We start from the raw sequence: 15,283 nt of genomic DNA, 5'->3' as shown, positions 1-15,283 counted from the left end.
ATTAAAAATAATTATATTCCATTCAATTTGAGTAATAATGAAGGAAATAACATATACATGTAAGCAGGTGTTTAAGAAAGTAAGTGAACATCGAGGTGAACATTAATATTCCTGTCATATTAGGGATGTCTGAACCTTTTTTTTTTACATTACTCCAAAAACTGCTGATGCAAAACAAGGTGAATGCCAATCAACACAAGATGCATGATTTTCAAAATCAAGTTTCCGCAGTGGTGCATTTATTCTAGTGGAAAAAACAGATACATTTTATGCACTTTGTGTTCTGTTGCTGTATAAAGTCCATCCGGATCAACAGGTCCTTTAATCTACAATCAAATAGTACAGTGCAAGAGTGTATGTGTGTGTGTGGGGGGGAGTTGCCTTCTAAGAACCTTGAATGGACAGGTGTACAAATGAATGTGTTTTCTGAACCCACGCTGAAAAAATGGGGGTTAAACAAACCAATTTCATAATAACGCAAATCTCAGCGGCCAAAGGGTGTTAGCATGTAAGGCCAATCCACATAATGCATTGTGCAACAAGGGGACGGCTGGTCAACACAAACGACCGGCCGATCATGTGGGTGTACAAGTACATTTGAACAATCCCACACAACAGGAGAACATAAAAAACATTAAAATATAAAAAAACAGGAGACCATAAGTTCATATAAACAGTAAGGCAGCAGACAGCAACATATTGTAACAATATTCAGATAACTTGCAGACAGGTCAGTTAGATATATAATAAAATCTAAAAAAGGTGTGTCTGGCATCAGTTAGTATTACCATTTAAACAAAGCAACATCATCACCACGTTTATTTCCGTCTAGATTCGTACACTGTGTGAATTTTTCAGAGATTTTGCCGTGACGTGAGGAAAAATCCACTGATGGAAAAGCGTGCCAATTCGGAATATTCAGCTAGTCAGCGAACGTCACTTTATTGTCACATCTGCTGAACCCAGACCTGGCCGGCTGAAGTAACCCCTAATAACACTGCCTCCGCAGGCTTGTGTGATGAGTGCATCAACTTCCCTCCTTACCCTGATGCACTCTGGGACAGGTCAAATTTGGACCCATCAGACCTTTGTGCAAACAGAGGCAATATTTGTAATTTACTCTATCTTTCACTATCACCTCAGCTGGCCTGGGGTCAAAAGGGTAAAAAAATGGTACGGCCAACAATGTTTTTTGTTCCCAGCCTCTATTTGTGTATAGAGGCTGGTAATTAAATGACTCCAACAGTTCTAAGACTGAGCAAGACACTTAAACCTGAGTGTCTCCAGGGGGGGACTGTCCCTGTAAATTCTGATTGTAAATCGCTCTGGATAAGGGCGTCTGACAAATGCTGTAAATGTAAATGTTCATAAGACATGTAGAGTATCACAAAAGTGAGAACATTTTGTGACATTCATTAGTGATCTACACACTGTACACTGACTATATCTTCAGAGTTGTCCACAGGATAGATATAATAACTATAATATTTACAAAAGTGTGAGGGGTGTACTCAATTTTGTGAGCTACTGTATGTACCATTCAATGAATGTCCCTTTACAATGAGTGATATGGCATATGGACAGCAGGTTATGTGGGGGGCAGTGCTTTGTGGTGGAGCATGAGTTTGAAGGAGCGGGCAAAGTTGTTGGCGAGCGAGCAGCTTTCTCCAGCCAGTGGTAAGAGGAAGGCCAGGAAGAGAAATGAGAGCAGCAGGATCTGAAGAGGCAGCGCTGCACAGCAGACACGGTGCAGGAATCCACAGTGCCTCGGCTAAAGGGAAGACGCACAAAAAAAAAAAAAAAAAAAAAGTAAGATAAACTTTCAACTCAGTCTCGAGGCAATTCTTCCCTGGACAACAGTAACAATGCTTCAGGTTCTCTCACACACACACACATACACAGAAACACTAGGAAATACTTTCATCTGATAAATGCATCTTGATCATTGAACTCAACTTGCCTTCTTTTGGACCCTAACAGAATCCTGCATGGGTGGACATTTTTCCTGGACAACAAACAGGGTAGACAAACACTACTGTTACTTCAGATTCACCCTCTCACACAGAATTACTACTACGACAGCTACATAATATGAATTTTCTTTCACTGTCGCAATGAAACATGGATACTTTTATTTAACCTGCTATTATATTCTGCAGAAGGCTGAGTAGATCTATGATTTACGATGTGATTCATGATGTAAATACAGAATGTGTGAGAATGCATTCATTTTTTTTTTTATATTTCATATTTCTCATTTTTACTTCTGCATCATATTGTTCACCTTGGCCCCTTGGGTCTGAAGGTCAGTGGTGTCTTGCAGCCTGGTTTTGTACAACATCCAGTGATACTGCAGTTCCTCCAAAGCCTGACCGTCCACGCCTCCAGGTTCCAAAAGTCCCTGAAAGAGTATCTGACCGTGGCCAAGATGGGAGCGCAGTTCCTACACAAAATACAAAAAAAAAAAAAAAAAAAAATATCACACATTAAGATGCATTTTATGGCATTTTAAAAAAGTAATTACATAAAATAGGAAAAATATTGATAAAGTAAAACAGTTGTATCTTTAATGTTGATCTGTCTGAGTTTATTGATACACAAGTAAACATACTGTACACTTTATACTAGGACGGTCATTAAATCAATTACAGACAAATCTAACACTTACACACGCACATGCGTACACATTGCACAAACAATACAAAAATGTATAAATACATTATAATTTTTCTTCGTCTAGCACCTAACAATCTCTGAGCATGCTCTTCACTGACAAGTCTGAGCCTTATCAGGGCTCTTAGTTTGTAAACTCAATATTCTATAGAAATCGAATTGCTGGTGTCTTCCTCTTGTAAGTCGCTTTGGATAAAAGCGTCTGCTAAATAAAGTAAAGTTAAGTAAAGTAAAGTAAAGTAAAGTTTTAAACAAAATAATTGGACATTTTGCAATGAATTAATCAAGAATAATCACCTTTTAACTTAACTATTATAGAGCCAAGTGAGGGACAGGGGCTCAGACCACAATGTAAGCACATTCATAGGGCAGTGGTGGCCTAACAGGTAAGGAAGCCCCGTAATCAGAAGGTTGTCCGTTTGAATCCCGATCCGCCAAGGTGCCACTGAGCAAAGCCCCGTCCCCACACACTGGTCCCCGGGCGCCTGTCATGGCTGCCCACTGCTCACCAAGGGTGATGGTTAAAAGCAGAGGACACATTTCATTGTGTCACCTTGTGCTGTGCTGCTATGTTGTCACGAGCAACAAACAACATTTGGTTACCTCATACAGCAAACACGCCCACTCTCCAACATTGATGCCATGCGTAAGCATACAGTTAATAAAATTAATCACATTGTAAAGTGTTAATGTGCTGTGTAATTTTGTTTTGGCAGATTGGCACTGTTACAAAGGACTCTGTGTGCCGTGAAAGTTCACCCCCAAAGATCCCACGGATGGACCAGAGTTTTCACCTCTAGCTTCTTCTGTCGGATCAGCAGCTCACCGGGACCCATGGCCACTTTAGAGCTCAAAATCTTGGACAGCGTCATGTTCTCGTTCTCGAGCCAGACTTCAAAGGCATTTCTGCCATCACAGGAAGCTCTCTCATGCAGACCCTGCAGAACAGTGCAGGAGACAGACATGAATTCAAGATGTTTGCAGGTAGGGTGAACTTCAGTTCGATTGTGTTCCCCAACAACCAGTCGTTCTTTACAGCGGGCTGCAAAAGTATTCGGCCCCCTTGAACTTTTCCACATTTTGTCACATTACAGCCAGAAACATGAATCTATTTTGTTGGAATTACATGTGAAAGACCAATACAAAGTGGTGTACACTTGAGAAGTGGAACAAAAATCATACACGATTCCAACCATTTTTTTACGAATAAATAACTGAAAAGTTGGGTGAGCGTAATTATTATAGTGCAGTCAGTTGCCCATAGACATTTCCTGATGGGTGCTAAGGACTAAATAGAGTGCACCTGTGTGTAATCTAACGTCAGTACAAATACAGCTGCTCTGTGACGGCCTCAGATGTTGTTTAAGAGAATATTGGGAGCAACAACACCATGAAGTCCAAAGAATACACCAGACAGGTCAGGGATAAAGTTATTGAGAAATTTAAAGCAGGCTTAGACTACAAAAAGATTTCGATCATTCGGAAATGGAAGGAGTATGGCACAACTGTAAACCTACCGAGACAAGGCAGTCCACCTAAACTCACAGGCTGAACAAGGACAGCGCTGATCAGAAATGCATACAAGAGGCCCATGCTGACTCTTAACAAGCTTCAGAGATCTACAGCTCAGGTGGGAGAATCTGTCCATAGGACAACTATTAGTCAACTATAAAGTTGGCCTTTAAAGTGGCAAGAAGAAAGCCATTGTTAAAAGAAAACCAGAAGAAGTCCCGTTTGCAGTTTGCCACAAGCCATGTGGGGGGACGCAGCAAACATGGGGAAGAAGGTGCTCGTCAGATGAGACCAAAATTGAACTTTTTGGCCAAAATGCAAAACGCTATGTGTGGCGTAAAACTATCACTCTGAACACACCATCCCCACTGTCAAATACGGTGGTGGCAGCATCATGCTCTGGGGGTGCTTCTCTTCAGCAGGGACAGGGAAGCTGGTCAGAGTTGATGGGAAGATGGATGGAGCCAAATACAGGGCAATCTTGGAAGAAAACCTCTTGAGACTGGGGCGGAGGTTCACCTTCCAGCAGGACAATGACTAAACATAAAGCCAGCGCAACAATGGAATGGTTTAAAACAAAACATATCCATGTGTTAGAATGGCCCAGTCAAACTCCAGATCTAAATCCAATCGAGAATCTGTGGCAGGATCTGAAAACTGCTGCTCACAAATGCTGACTGAGCTGGAGCTGTTTTGCAAAGAAGAATGGGCAAGAATTTCAGTCTCTAGATGTGCCGTAAAAAGACTGGCAGCTGTAATTGCAGCATAGTGGTTCTACAAAGTATTGACTCAGGGGGCTGAATAAATACGCACACCCCACTTTTCAGTTATTTATTTGTAAAAAAATGTTTGGAATCATGTATGATTTTCGTTCCACTTCTCAAGTTCGCTTTGTATTGGTATTTCATGTGGAATTCCAATAAAATTGACTCATGTTTGTGGCTGTAATGTGACAAAATGTGAAAGTTCAAGGGGGCCGAATACTTTTGCAACCCACAGTACATCACAAAACAAACCAGGCGAATATTGGTCTGCTTTCTAGGGGTTAACATTTTGACAGCAATATTTTATGATTCTGCTGATGATTTTTGATACATTTTTCATTGCCTGACTTAACATGCAAACAAGGTCAAGTGATCCAGATAACTTTGTATAGAAATTTTTCTAGATTTTATATCACCCCCTTGTGGTTTCAAAAAGCTATTACTCCAGACTAAACTAGATCAAACCAATGAATAAAACCATTAAAAGTTTAACTTAAAAAATGTTTATGCATTAAATCAGTTGATGAATATTACATGCTGATCTATAATACTTATCTAAATGTTTTAATCTCGTCCCAAATAGGCAGGTCTTACCATGTTGGCTGGAACCAGTTCATTGACAAAACGTCTCCAAGGTTCTATTTGAGATTGACCATTGTCAGTCTCTTTAAGTGCCTTCTTTTTCAGCTTCAGTGCTGTCCTCCGTCTTCTAACCCAAGGGATCTTGCCATAAGCCGACTGAGAGGAATGGCCCTGTCGCTGCTGCTCTTCAGTATTGGGCCTCTCATTCTCAATTTTATCCATTGTTTCATGTTGCTGTTCATCTAGTTCTGTAACAGCAGACCCCTGACCAGCATTCAACCCTTCATTATTAGGGTTAGGAAACAGTCCTGAATCGAGCTGATCCAGATCAGCTTCAGCAAATTTCCTTAAAAAACACAAGACACAGAAAATAAAATACCGTAAGATTACTATAGTATCTCTGGTGGGCCAAACAACTCTGGTGTTTAGGAAAATTCTGCATTATTTTAAATGACAATGTGTTTCTTTACCCGTGACGTTGAACACTATGCTCATGTAAAGATTTCCAAGAAGCTTTTAGTCTTTCCAGATCCTGCAAAATGTGACTCTTGCCCGCCTGGGACGTCCTGGCCATGACTCTTTCTCCTTGACCCTCAACTTGATGGACCTGCAGCTCCTTCTCCAAAAATTCTCCTGTCAGCGCCTATAGAAAGATAAGCTGCAAAGTCAGATGCTCCCTGCTGAAATAAAGCTTAGATCAGCGTGTTTGTTCCACGCTGGTTTTGTCAGTAGTACAAACTTGTGAGGACTAAATATGGAGAGTCATCTGGATCAACTGACTGCAGCCCAAATCAATTATGTTCCTCAACCTAACTAGATCACAAACGATCATGTTCATAAAAACATTCCTACATCAAATACCTCATTATCGTTACTACCTCATTATCCCCTACTGCTCCACAGAAATGGTCCAGCTGCTCTTGCTTAACGTTCATCCACTCTTGCAAGCTCAGCAGCATCTCCCGGAGTCGCTCGTGTTCAGCTGCTTGTTGTTTGCTCTCCTTCACCTTTATCTGAGATGCATAGACACAGGTTCTCATTTCTTTTTTTTTTTTAAATCCATCCCCCACTGTAGAAACATGGTGCTTGAAGTTGCGTCATACCTTACATGAGCTGAGCAGAGTTTTCCACTCTGCACGGAAGACCTTAAACCTCTCTTTATAAACAGGGCTCCCCGATACGAGCGCTTCGTGGGAAGCCATTTCTGCTTCAAAACCTTCCAATTCCTTCAAGGTTGTCTGAGGAAAAAGCGGGTTTCATCAGAAGATGTTACTGAATTTAATGAAGCACACTTTATCCACCCTGACTGCTATCTTACTAACGCCTCAAAACCACGATGGCTGAAGCCAGTAAATATTTACCATCAGCTGGTTAGACTGGTTGCTCTTTGACCGAAGGTCCGGCTGTAGGACCGATGCGGACTGCAGTTGTTCTCTGATATCAGACAGGCGTCCCATTGTGGACTTGCAGTACTTCTCCAGGGTAGTCCTACTCGACGCCAGCTCCTGCTCGAATGAAGGGCAGCGTGTCAACATCTATGCACGCACGTCACATCCTTCGCCCCAAAAACAGTTCGAACCTGAATGTCAGCAATCCTCTGCCGAAGCCTCCCGTGCAGGTCCTCTCTCGCCTGGATCGTTCCACGAAGTTCTTCGTGGAAAACGTTGGCCTGGTGGGCTCCATAAAAGCTGCTCAGCACATCTCTGTTCAGAGAAGGTTTACTCAGACACTTTTGAAGTTCGCCGCTGTGCTGGAACAACTGTTCTTCCTGCAATAGGAAAAAAAAAAGTGCAGTTACAGAATTACTGCATTACTGATTTGGAGAAAAACATACAAAAATAATAAAACTGATGCCAAACAAATGCAAGAAATAAAATTTTGCTTTTAAATAATTTTTTTACTTATACAAATATTATAGGTGTTCTTAATACAACATAATAGTCTGAATCTCACGGGGCACAGTGCCTGTTTTATGTAATATTTACTTTTGTCTTAGTTTGAAATATAGTTTGCATATATTACATATGTATCTGAATATGTTTTATTTCAAATTATGTTTGTGTCCTTCTGCTCTTTTTAACCGGTCAAGTGGATGCCAACTGGTCCCTCTCCAGTCACAATAATTTACTCCTATTTACCCGAGTGGGGTGGGAGGATTCAGGCGCCTCCAGGGGCTCCGCCAGAATCTTGACCGTCTTTTGGTGCCACTCTCTGTAGTCCTGCAGGAGGTGACGCAGATATTTACTGAAGGCCGCGTCCAGCTCTGCCCTTTTCCTGAACGTGTTACACCGAACCCTAATAAAAAAATAATAGGGCCGAGACATAAACAAGCCAATAACATTAATATATGAACACACAGAGGTACGACTGTTAATGCCTGTATGCACTGCACTCACTCCTGGAACTTCTTTGTGCAGGACAGGATTTTTTCCGAAAGGGAAGTGGTGTCGGCGGAATGTCGGTATAAATCCCTGAGGTCTGCCTTCATTTTTTCCATGCGCGGCTCCGCCAATGCCAGGGCAGTCAGTATTTCCTGGAAAAAATTTCAAATTATTGTAAAAAAATACATTGATTTGGTTGCTAGATTTGTCATCGTCTCATTATGCCAGTCCCAAACTCGTGGTATGTTAAAGGCATATAGCGCAATAAAATGTAAATAACCGGTTATAATTCTGGTGATGGGTCCCTCTCATTAAAAAATATTACTCTTTATAGATTTTTTTGATCTGCTTAATCCCCTTAACTGTGATTAGTAGTACTTTATGCACATAAAATGCACAAACTGTGTAAGTTATGGGAAAACGACTGGAATAAAAAACAATGGTTTAAATTCCAGGAATATCTTCACCCCGCAGATCTCCTCCAGGCAAAGTGCCACAGAGAGGCGTCTCTGTGGCACTTCGCCTGGAGGAGAAATATCTACAGCATATCTTCACCGCCGGATTCTGAGCAGGAGAAAGTCGAGATTTAAGCCACTCCCTCACCGTAGTTCTCCTCCAGAGAACCGCCACGGGCTCCTCCTCACTGTTCTGCTGCGGTTCCTCTCCCAGCTCCTCGCTGAGGTTTTGCAGGCGGGACCAGAGCAGGCCCACCTCTCCCCGAAGACGTTCAGCGAGGACGACGGCGGCTTCCTCCGACCTCTGAGCCTCCCTCAGGGCTCCTCGCTCCACCGTGAGCCGCTCCCTCAGCGAATCCCAGGCCCGGCGCAGTCCCTCCATCTCTCGCGTTACGCATTCCGCGCCGCCCGGAGACGAGTTGCTCTTCACCCCTTCAGCAACCAACTCAAGCTGTTTTACGGATCCTTCTTTGCTGCTCGCGGAGTCATAGAATTCCTTAATGCACGTGAAATCACAGAATGCATGCAGATCTATCATGTGCATTTCTCATAATCATAGACATTCTTTCCAGTGACCTTTCACAGCACTCAAGTCTTTACAAAGTGCCTTTGTTCAGTGTTCTCACATGTCCACATCCGAGGAATGTGACTTTATGGCCAGATGTGTTTTTACAAGCCCAAAAACCCTAGGATGGAAAAAATGAAAGTTTACCCTATTTTTGGGTGGGTTCATGAGTACCTCTGATTGGCTGGTGTCCAGGTAAGCATCGCCATGTCACATATAGACACGTCGCAGGTGTGATTTGCATTTGAACAGTAGGGCTCAATGTTTTAGGCTCATCGTATAAGATTTCTATGAAATAAAGTGCCATTATTCACCTATGCTACGGTTTTGTATCTGGTACCCAAAAAACAGATGCAGTGATATATTGTGACATTTCCTTTGATGACAAATTAAAAGAATATGTGGGTATCCAGCGTAGTACTTTAAAGCTTTACATGTGTGTGAGTAGCTTTGAGCGCAGTTTTCCCAGACCGAAGCGAATTCTAAAAACTGGCACTGTACATTTCAGTACTGGTTATGATTAATCTACGCGTTTTAAATTGTACTTAAATGTGTTTTTCTACTTCAGGTCATTGTAGATTCAACAGAAACAACAGTGTTGTGATATGGTGATTATTGTAGACTTATAACAATATTCTCCATTAAATCCTACCCTTATTATCCTATAACAAACCTTACATGAAATGTGAATGATTAAATAATTGTATGTGGAAGATCTATTCAATAATTATAGGATCCACCCCATTATAGAAATGTGTGTGTGTGTGTGTGAGTGTGACAAATGTCATGACCTGAAAGAACATGTTAGTATGGACCAAATCGTCTGTGTACCTGGAGAGACTGAAGCTTGTTCTCTGTTGAGTCTTCACCCTCTAAACAGCGACTGATGGTCTGAGATTGGTCGGACAGCCAAGCTTTGAATTCCTGAACTGAGCCGTCAAACGTCTCGTGCTCTTCTGCAATCCTCTCCAATAAAGACACTCTTTCCTGTTGAAAATGTATTTTTCCCCCCCTCAATTATTTTTATAATGAGATGTAGATTGGTTAAAAGCACTTATAAAATATGGTTGCAACACCCAATGGAGTCACATCGAAGAAGCAAAAGCCAATCAGCATCTAGAGTCAGAGGGCAATGGATGCATCAGCTGGAACTCTCACCTGTGCTCGATCCAACGCTTGTGTGTAGGCGTCCCGCAATGACGTTTGGGCCTCCGGCCCGACGCCAACATCGCTCGTCGTCTCGCTAAGAACGTCTGCTTCTTCCAGCAGCCTCTCAAGAAGTGGCCCGTGGTGACGGGCGTCGTCAAGCAGCACCCTGTGCCACTTCAGGTGCCAGGTCTTCTCCCGCAGGCCCAGCTGCAGTTCCGGCTGGGGCTCCAGGACCAGTTGCATCTTGAGGAGCCATGCCCAGAAGCCCTCGTACGCCTTCAGGTACTCGCTCCAGTGGAGCCACACCCACTCTAGACGACTGTGAGAGACGTTTATACTTCAGTGACTGGAATGTGTTGCCAATGATTGAATTCAAACTTATTTCCATCTAGACAGCACAGTTTTCTTACTTTTTCCGGATGTGATTAAGAAAAGTTTCATGATGGTTCGACCCCCCCAGAAGAACTAGAACTTCTGAAATTAACAGAAAGGGACTGCGTCAGTACCTGTGACAATGGCTGATGTACGTTGAAGTCTCCTCCCACAATGCTTTGAGCTCCTTCAGCTTGGCACATACGCTTGGCCGGTCCTTCTCAGCGCGGTTCTTCAAGAGGGACTCTGCACCTGCCACCACCAACTCCACCATCATACGGCCTTCGTGTTCTGATCTACAGATTTCCTGTGAAGAGCAAGCCTAATGTTTTGGTTTTCTGAGCTGGAGTTTAACTCCTTGACTAAATGAATCAAGCGTGGCACGCAAGCAGTACCCCTGTGGCACGAAGCCTGGCCTCCAGTTCCTCTCTGGTTCCTCGGGTCTCATCGTTGGCTTTTAGCCTCTCCTGGACAACCTGAATCCAGCCGACGGCGCTGGCCAGGCTCTGCTCGAAATCCGGCTGCTGCGGTTGGGTCATGATGAGAGGCGTGGCTGGAGGAATGGTTGCGCCCCAGCACCAATACAGCTGTGAAGGTATCAAAAAATGTTCTCACCACGCCCCGGAGTAAAACCACCTTCGTGGTGACGCACAGAAGCCGTTCGCCACTACTAAAGCTTCTTCATCTTACTCAACAGTAACTCTGAACTAGTGTAAAAGTGTAAAACACACGAATAATAAATGACACTGAACGATCTGCTACAAGCAAAAGTCTACAGAAGGAGAACAGTATTGTGCTCGGAGCACATCACATCATCGTTTCATGAAAGTAAGGAAGTCCTGCAATAAACAGAAAGTAAATCAATATTTGATATTGATCATGTATGATATAGGCTTTTTTTTTGTTGTTGTTGCATTAATAAAATTGCTTGCACCTTAAATAAACAATTTCTTCCCCACTGGTGCCTAAGACTTTTGCACCATGTTGTATATCAGAGCGTCTGCAGTGGTCGCTCGTCTTTCTTGGTGTCAGTTTCTTAAACCCCTCTCGCTTTTTGAGAGGAGTGACGTACAATCGGTAGTGACAGGGACGGTCCCCCTGGAGACACTCATGTCCAAGTGTCTTGGTCAGGGCGGTAAGTGGGATTCGAACCTGCGATGGTGCTACCCACTTGGCCACCGCCTAACTTTCTGTCTAAATTCCTTATTATGGGGGCACCACGACACTGGCGACCGAGTCTTTACGAATGTCGCGGTTCCGCTGTGACCGAGATGGTGCCGAGACACTCTCGCCTATGAACCAGAAGACCCAGGTTCGAATCCCGCTTACTACTATTGTGTCCCCGAGCAAGACACTCCAGGGGGGGGGGGCTGGTTGTAAGTCGCTCTGGTTAAGGGCGTCTGGTAAGATACAAGACACCCCAGAACTCGGCGGCGACAGCCATTTGTCCACGACAAAACACCGGGCGACGCAAAGCCACGCCCGGGAGCCGCGGAAAAATACACGCTTTGCGTGACGCGGGTCGCACGCGGAGTTGGGACATAAACGCCACCGAAGTTACTTTACTTACTCCGCCGCTGCGCGGCCCCCCAAAAAAAGAAGCGTAGGCGCGTCGAAACGCTCGGTCCTCGCCGAACAGGCGCGCCTCGGTCCAGGTGCGGGGAGGTCCAGGCGGGCGGCGTTAAATCGGCGCTGGCGGCTTTTTACGATACGGAGAGAGAGAGAGAGAGAGAGTGAGAGTGAGTGAGAGAGTGAGAGAGACGCGCATGCGCAGTCGCTCGCTTCCCACAGCGCCAGAAAAAGAAAAAAGGCAAATTCGTCTCATGCCTGCGGCGGAGCAGAGCAACACACGCGTTCACGTTAGGAAGGGATTTAAGGACCGGGGAACCAGTCCTTACGTAGTCTAGAACGCGAGCTGTGTTTTGTTCTGTGTTGCAACGGGTCCGTTCAGGCGCGCTTTGAAACAACCTTTTAATTGGGAAGCTCCATTAAATAATACAAAAATAAAATGCATATGAAATGAAAAGAAAAGACCCAAAATGACTTTATTGGAAATTATTTTAATAAATAAATAATAAAAAAAAGAAACTGCCCAAGTTGAGGTTCAGAATCATCCCGGCTAACAGCAGCCGCCACCTCAGGAAACCGTGGAGTCTTGACTTGTCACCAGCCTCCGCAATGACGCCTGAAAGGAACAGCATGGTGATCGTGAGAAAGAAAACAGAAAGAGCACAAATTAACCAGCCAAAATCACGCTGGAAAAAAAAAAAAAAGCCTGGGAATCTGCACCGCCTGTAGCGACTTGCAGTGGCCGGACGGAGAGCTCGCCCCACGCGGCCAATATCCAGTCGCCCTGCGCGCTTCTTCTGCCTGTCGCCCCGATAGGTGACGGCACGGAGCAGCCAGTCACCAGCCGTGGTGGAACAGGACAAGGACGAGAACCGTGTCACGAGAACCATGTCACAAGAACATCGCACGTCGATCTCCCGACGTTCGGGGAGACACGCCTTAGCTTCTTTTGGTCGCTCTGCGCAAATCTCGTCTCGCCCCGAGCCACGACCTCGGCGAGGGGCGCTGATAACAAGACTGCGGCCTCGGACGAGAAACACACACGTTGGCACAGAGTAACAGTACGCGTCACGCTACTTACCGCTTCGTACTACAAACGCACCGGCGCGGGCGCTTTTATTTCAACTGCGCAGGCGCCAAACACCGGAAGTTGTTAAAGTTGTTCAATCATCTTCTAGGGAGTGATTTTTTTTTAAATGTCGCAAATCTTGGGGATTTCGAAATGTGTCGTGTAATATCCACATATCAATGTAATTGGGGGGGGGGTAACTAATAAATGACGATTTGCTTGTCGAATGGGAGGTTTGAGTGACGTCTAAAACAGCCAATCACGTGTCGAGGCTAAAAGGATGTAGCCAATAGGCGCCGTTCTGGACCGACGGTGGTGACCATTTCCTTCCGAAGCGAGTGTTAAAGCTGTCGTTTGTTGCGCGACGACTTGGAGGAAGTTTGTTTTTCTTCTTCTTCTTCTTCCTCTTCTTCCACACGTTTGATGAAATGAACGCTCTGGTCCTCTCGACCTCTCGCTGCGTGCGAGCCGGCAGCCTCCTGCGCCCCCGGACGGCCCGGCTCCTGTGCTCCCCGGGCGCGCAGCGGAGTCCGGCCGACCTGGTGAAGAAAGACCGGGTGGTGGTGTTCATGAAGGGCACCCCGGCGCAGCCGATGTGCGGCTTCAGCAACGCGGTCGTCCAGATCCTGCGCATGCACGGCGTGGACGAGTACGCGGCGTATAACGTTCTGGAAGACCAGGACATTCGACAAGGTCAGTTCCGCATATCTATAGCGGAACCGCTATAAATATGGCAAATGTTGGCCTTTCAAACGTCGAATCGATGATATTGGTCGTCTCGATAAAATCAACTAATCACGTGACAAGTTTAATGGAAGCCGCAGCCGGCCGTCACTATCTGCTGGCGCGCTTTATCGGGGCCGTGCAGGTCGGACGGTGGGCGTCGGCCGGGGCTGAGTAGTTTTTACACTTTCTTACCATAATGCGGCTCTTAGCTTTAAAGAAAGATGGGGGGGGGGATGTGCGGGTAAAATATTCAATTCTCCGCGTCGCGTTGATCGTGGTGTTACTCCAGCTGTACTTTTCTAAAAAATTTAAGATATTCCCTTTATTATTGTTATAATTAATTTTTTACATGAACTGTTCCCAGGTCTGCTGAGAACTTCCTGACGTGCCCCAACAATGTCATTATTTACACAGATATTATTGGTTTTAAGCAGTACTCTGATATATTCACAGTGTAATGTGCAACTTTTACTTTTATCAATAATATTCTGTTGTCATTTAACTAAAAATACAATCAATTGTGAATGTTACAAGAATTGTACAAATGTATAATCTGTAATGAAAAGTGGTGCAAGTTTGACAGGCGCTGATATGAAGATACCCAGTTTAATCACTGGCGTCACCGATCTTGTTTCAAAAATGACCAATGACCATTTGTTTTTATTTTTCAACAATTTCAACACTTTCAACAAATAATGAATAATCTTGAGTATGCTTAGCTACGTAAGTCCAGGAGAAGTGTTAAAAACTAAGGTCCCGTGAGTGAGACTTTTTTTTTTTTTTTTAGGAGTGAAGGACTTCACCAACTGGCCCACGATTCCACAAGTGTTCTTCAATGGGGAGTTTGTAGGCGGCTGCGACATCCTGCTTCAGATGCATCAGAATGGCGACCTGGTGGAGGAACTCCAGAAGCTGGGCATCCGTTCGGCACTTTTGGACGCAGAGAAAGAGTCAAAGTAGAGGAGGGCAGCCGCTGCGCTGACAACGAAGGGACTTAACAAAGATCCGGCTGCTGCAGACACCAACTCACCTGAGGTGGCCTGCTGAAGACCAACGTCGCCTCAGGCCACTTCCGAGGAGGGACGTCCGACTACCCGACACTGTCCAAATACTGATTCGTACAGACACTTCATTATTACACTTCTGTACATCTACTGCCCATGTAGTGCACTGCATATTTAAATATTGTACATTAAAATGAGATGAAGTTATTAAATGTATTTTAGGATCATATAAACTCTGTCAATAAAATCTTTTAAATCACTTCATAGTATTGTTGTTTTTTTTTTTTGTTTTTTTTTCTGTCTTTATTATGCAAACATGTAGTTTCCTGAAAATCGTGGAGTTTCCCCACTTAGACTCATTGTTTCAGTTTCCTACGCTGTCTTCACATTCACGAGGTGAGTGCTGCCCAGGTTTTGTAAATCTGGAGAACTTTGGTCACAGTGCATACAATGGTAGTAAAT

The 15,283-nt window shown here is 44.3% G+C and overlaps 2 protein-coding genes across 4 annotated transcripts; one reads left to right on the top strand and one right to left on the bottom strand.

The window, feature by feature from the left end:
- Nucleotides 1–208: 208 nt before the first annotated feature.
- Nucleotides 209–13,856, bottom strand: LOC114763629 (nesprin-3-like). 3 transcript variants are annotated; one of them, XM_028953398.1, is made up of 19 exons: nucleotides 12,743–13,856; nucleotides 12,024–12,638; nucleotides 10,849–11,040; nucleotides 10,588–10,760; nucleotides 10,091–10,400; nucleotides 9,764–9,919; nucleotides 8,516–8,863; nucleotides 7,928–8,064; nucleotides 7,670–7,826; nucleotides 7,111–7,299; nucleotides 6,893–7,036; nucleotides 6,635–6,769; nucleotides 6,410–6,544; nucleotides 6,002–6,174; nucleotides 5,544–5,877; nucleotides 3,468–3,611; nucleotides 2,285–2,443; nucleotides 1,961–2,005; nucleotides 209–1,771 (listed from the first exon to the last, which is right to left on the bottom strand). In XM_028953398.1, the coding sequence occupies exons 3-19, from the start codon at nucleotides 10,990–10,992 to the stop codon at nucleotides 1,589–1,591; spliced, it is 3,066 nt and encodes a 1,021-aa protein (XP_028809231.1). In that variant the 5' UTR covers nucleotides 10,993–11,040; nucleotides 12,024–12,638; nucleotides 12,743–13,856; the 3' UTR covers nucleotides 209–1,588. The 3 variants fall into 3 exon arrangements, with proteins under 3 accessions (XP_028809231.1, XP_028809232.1, XP_028809230.1); XM_028953399.1 differs by having other exon boundaries at nucleotides 13,104–13,142; XM_028953397.1 differs by having other exon boundaries at nucleotides 12,024–13,856.
- On the top strand, nucleotides 13,396–15,080 carry glrx5 (glutaredoxin 5 homolog (S. cerevisiae)). The gene is made up of 2 exons (XM_028953400.1): nucleotides 13,396–13,784; nucleotides 14,605–15,080. Exons 1-2 carry the CDS (start codon nucleotides 13,520–13,522, stop codon nucleotides 14,775–14,777), a joined length of 438 nt encoding a protein of 145 aa, XP_028809233.1. The 5' UTR covers nucleotides 13,396–13,519; the 3' UTR covers nucleotides 14,778–15,080.
- Nucleotides 15,081–15,283: the final 203 nt, after the last annotated feature.

Source organism: Denticeps clupeoides, chromosome 14 (genome assembly GCF_900700375.1).
Source record: "Denticeps clupeoides chromosome 14, fDenClu1.1, whole genome shotgun sequence".
Classification (NCBI taxonomy): domain Eukaryota; kingdom Metazoa; phylum Chordata; class Actinopteri; order Clupeiformes; family Denticipitidae; genus Denticeps; species Denticeps clupeoides.
Note: the sequence above shows the minus strand (reverse complement) of the source record. Positions and strands in the feature narration are given on the sequence as shown.

Bases quoted from the DNA above. Each gene is read 5' to 3' on its own strand.
- LOC114763629 (XM_028953397.1), bottom strand. From the start codon at position 10,992: ATGACCCAACCGCAGCAGCCGGATTTCGAGCAGAGCCTGGCCAGCGCC. The intron at 8,864-9,763 runs GTACACAGACGA...ACGTGCATTAAG, and splicing joins ACAAGCTTCAGTCTCTCCAG to GAATTCTATGACTCCGCGAG. The intron at 6,545-6,634 runs GTATGACGCAAC...TATGCATCTCAG, and splicing joins CTCTGCTCAGCTCATGTAAG to ATAAAGGTGAAGGAGAGCAA.
- glrx5 (XM_028953400.1), top strand. From the start codon at position 13,520: ATGAACGCTCTGGTCCTCTCGACCTCTCGCTGCGTGCGAGCCGGCAGC. The intron at 13,785-14,604 runs GTCAGTTCCGCA...TTTTTTTTTTAG, and splicing joins AGACCAGGACATTCGACAAG to GAGTGAAGGACTTCACCAAC.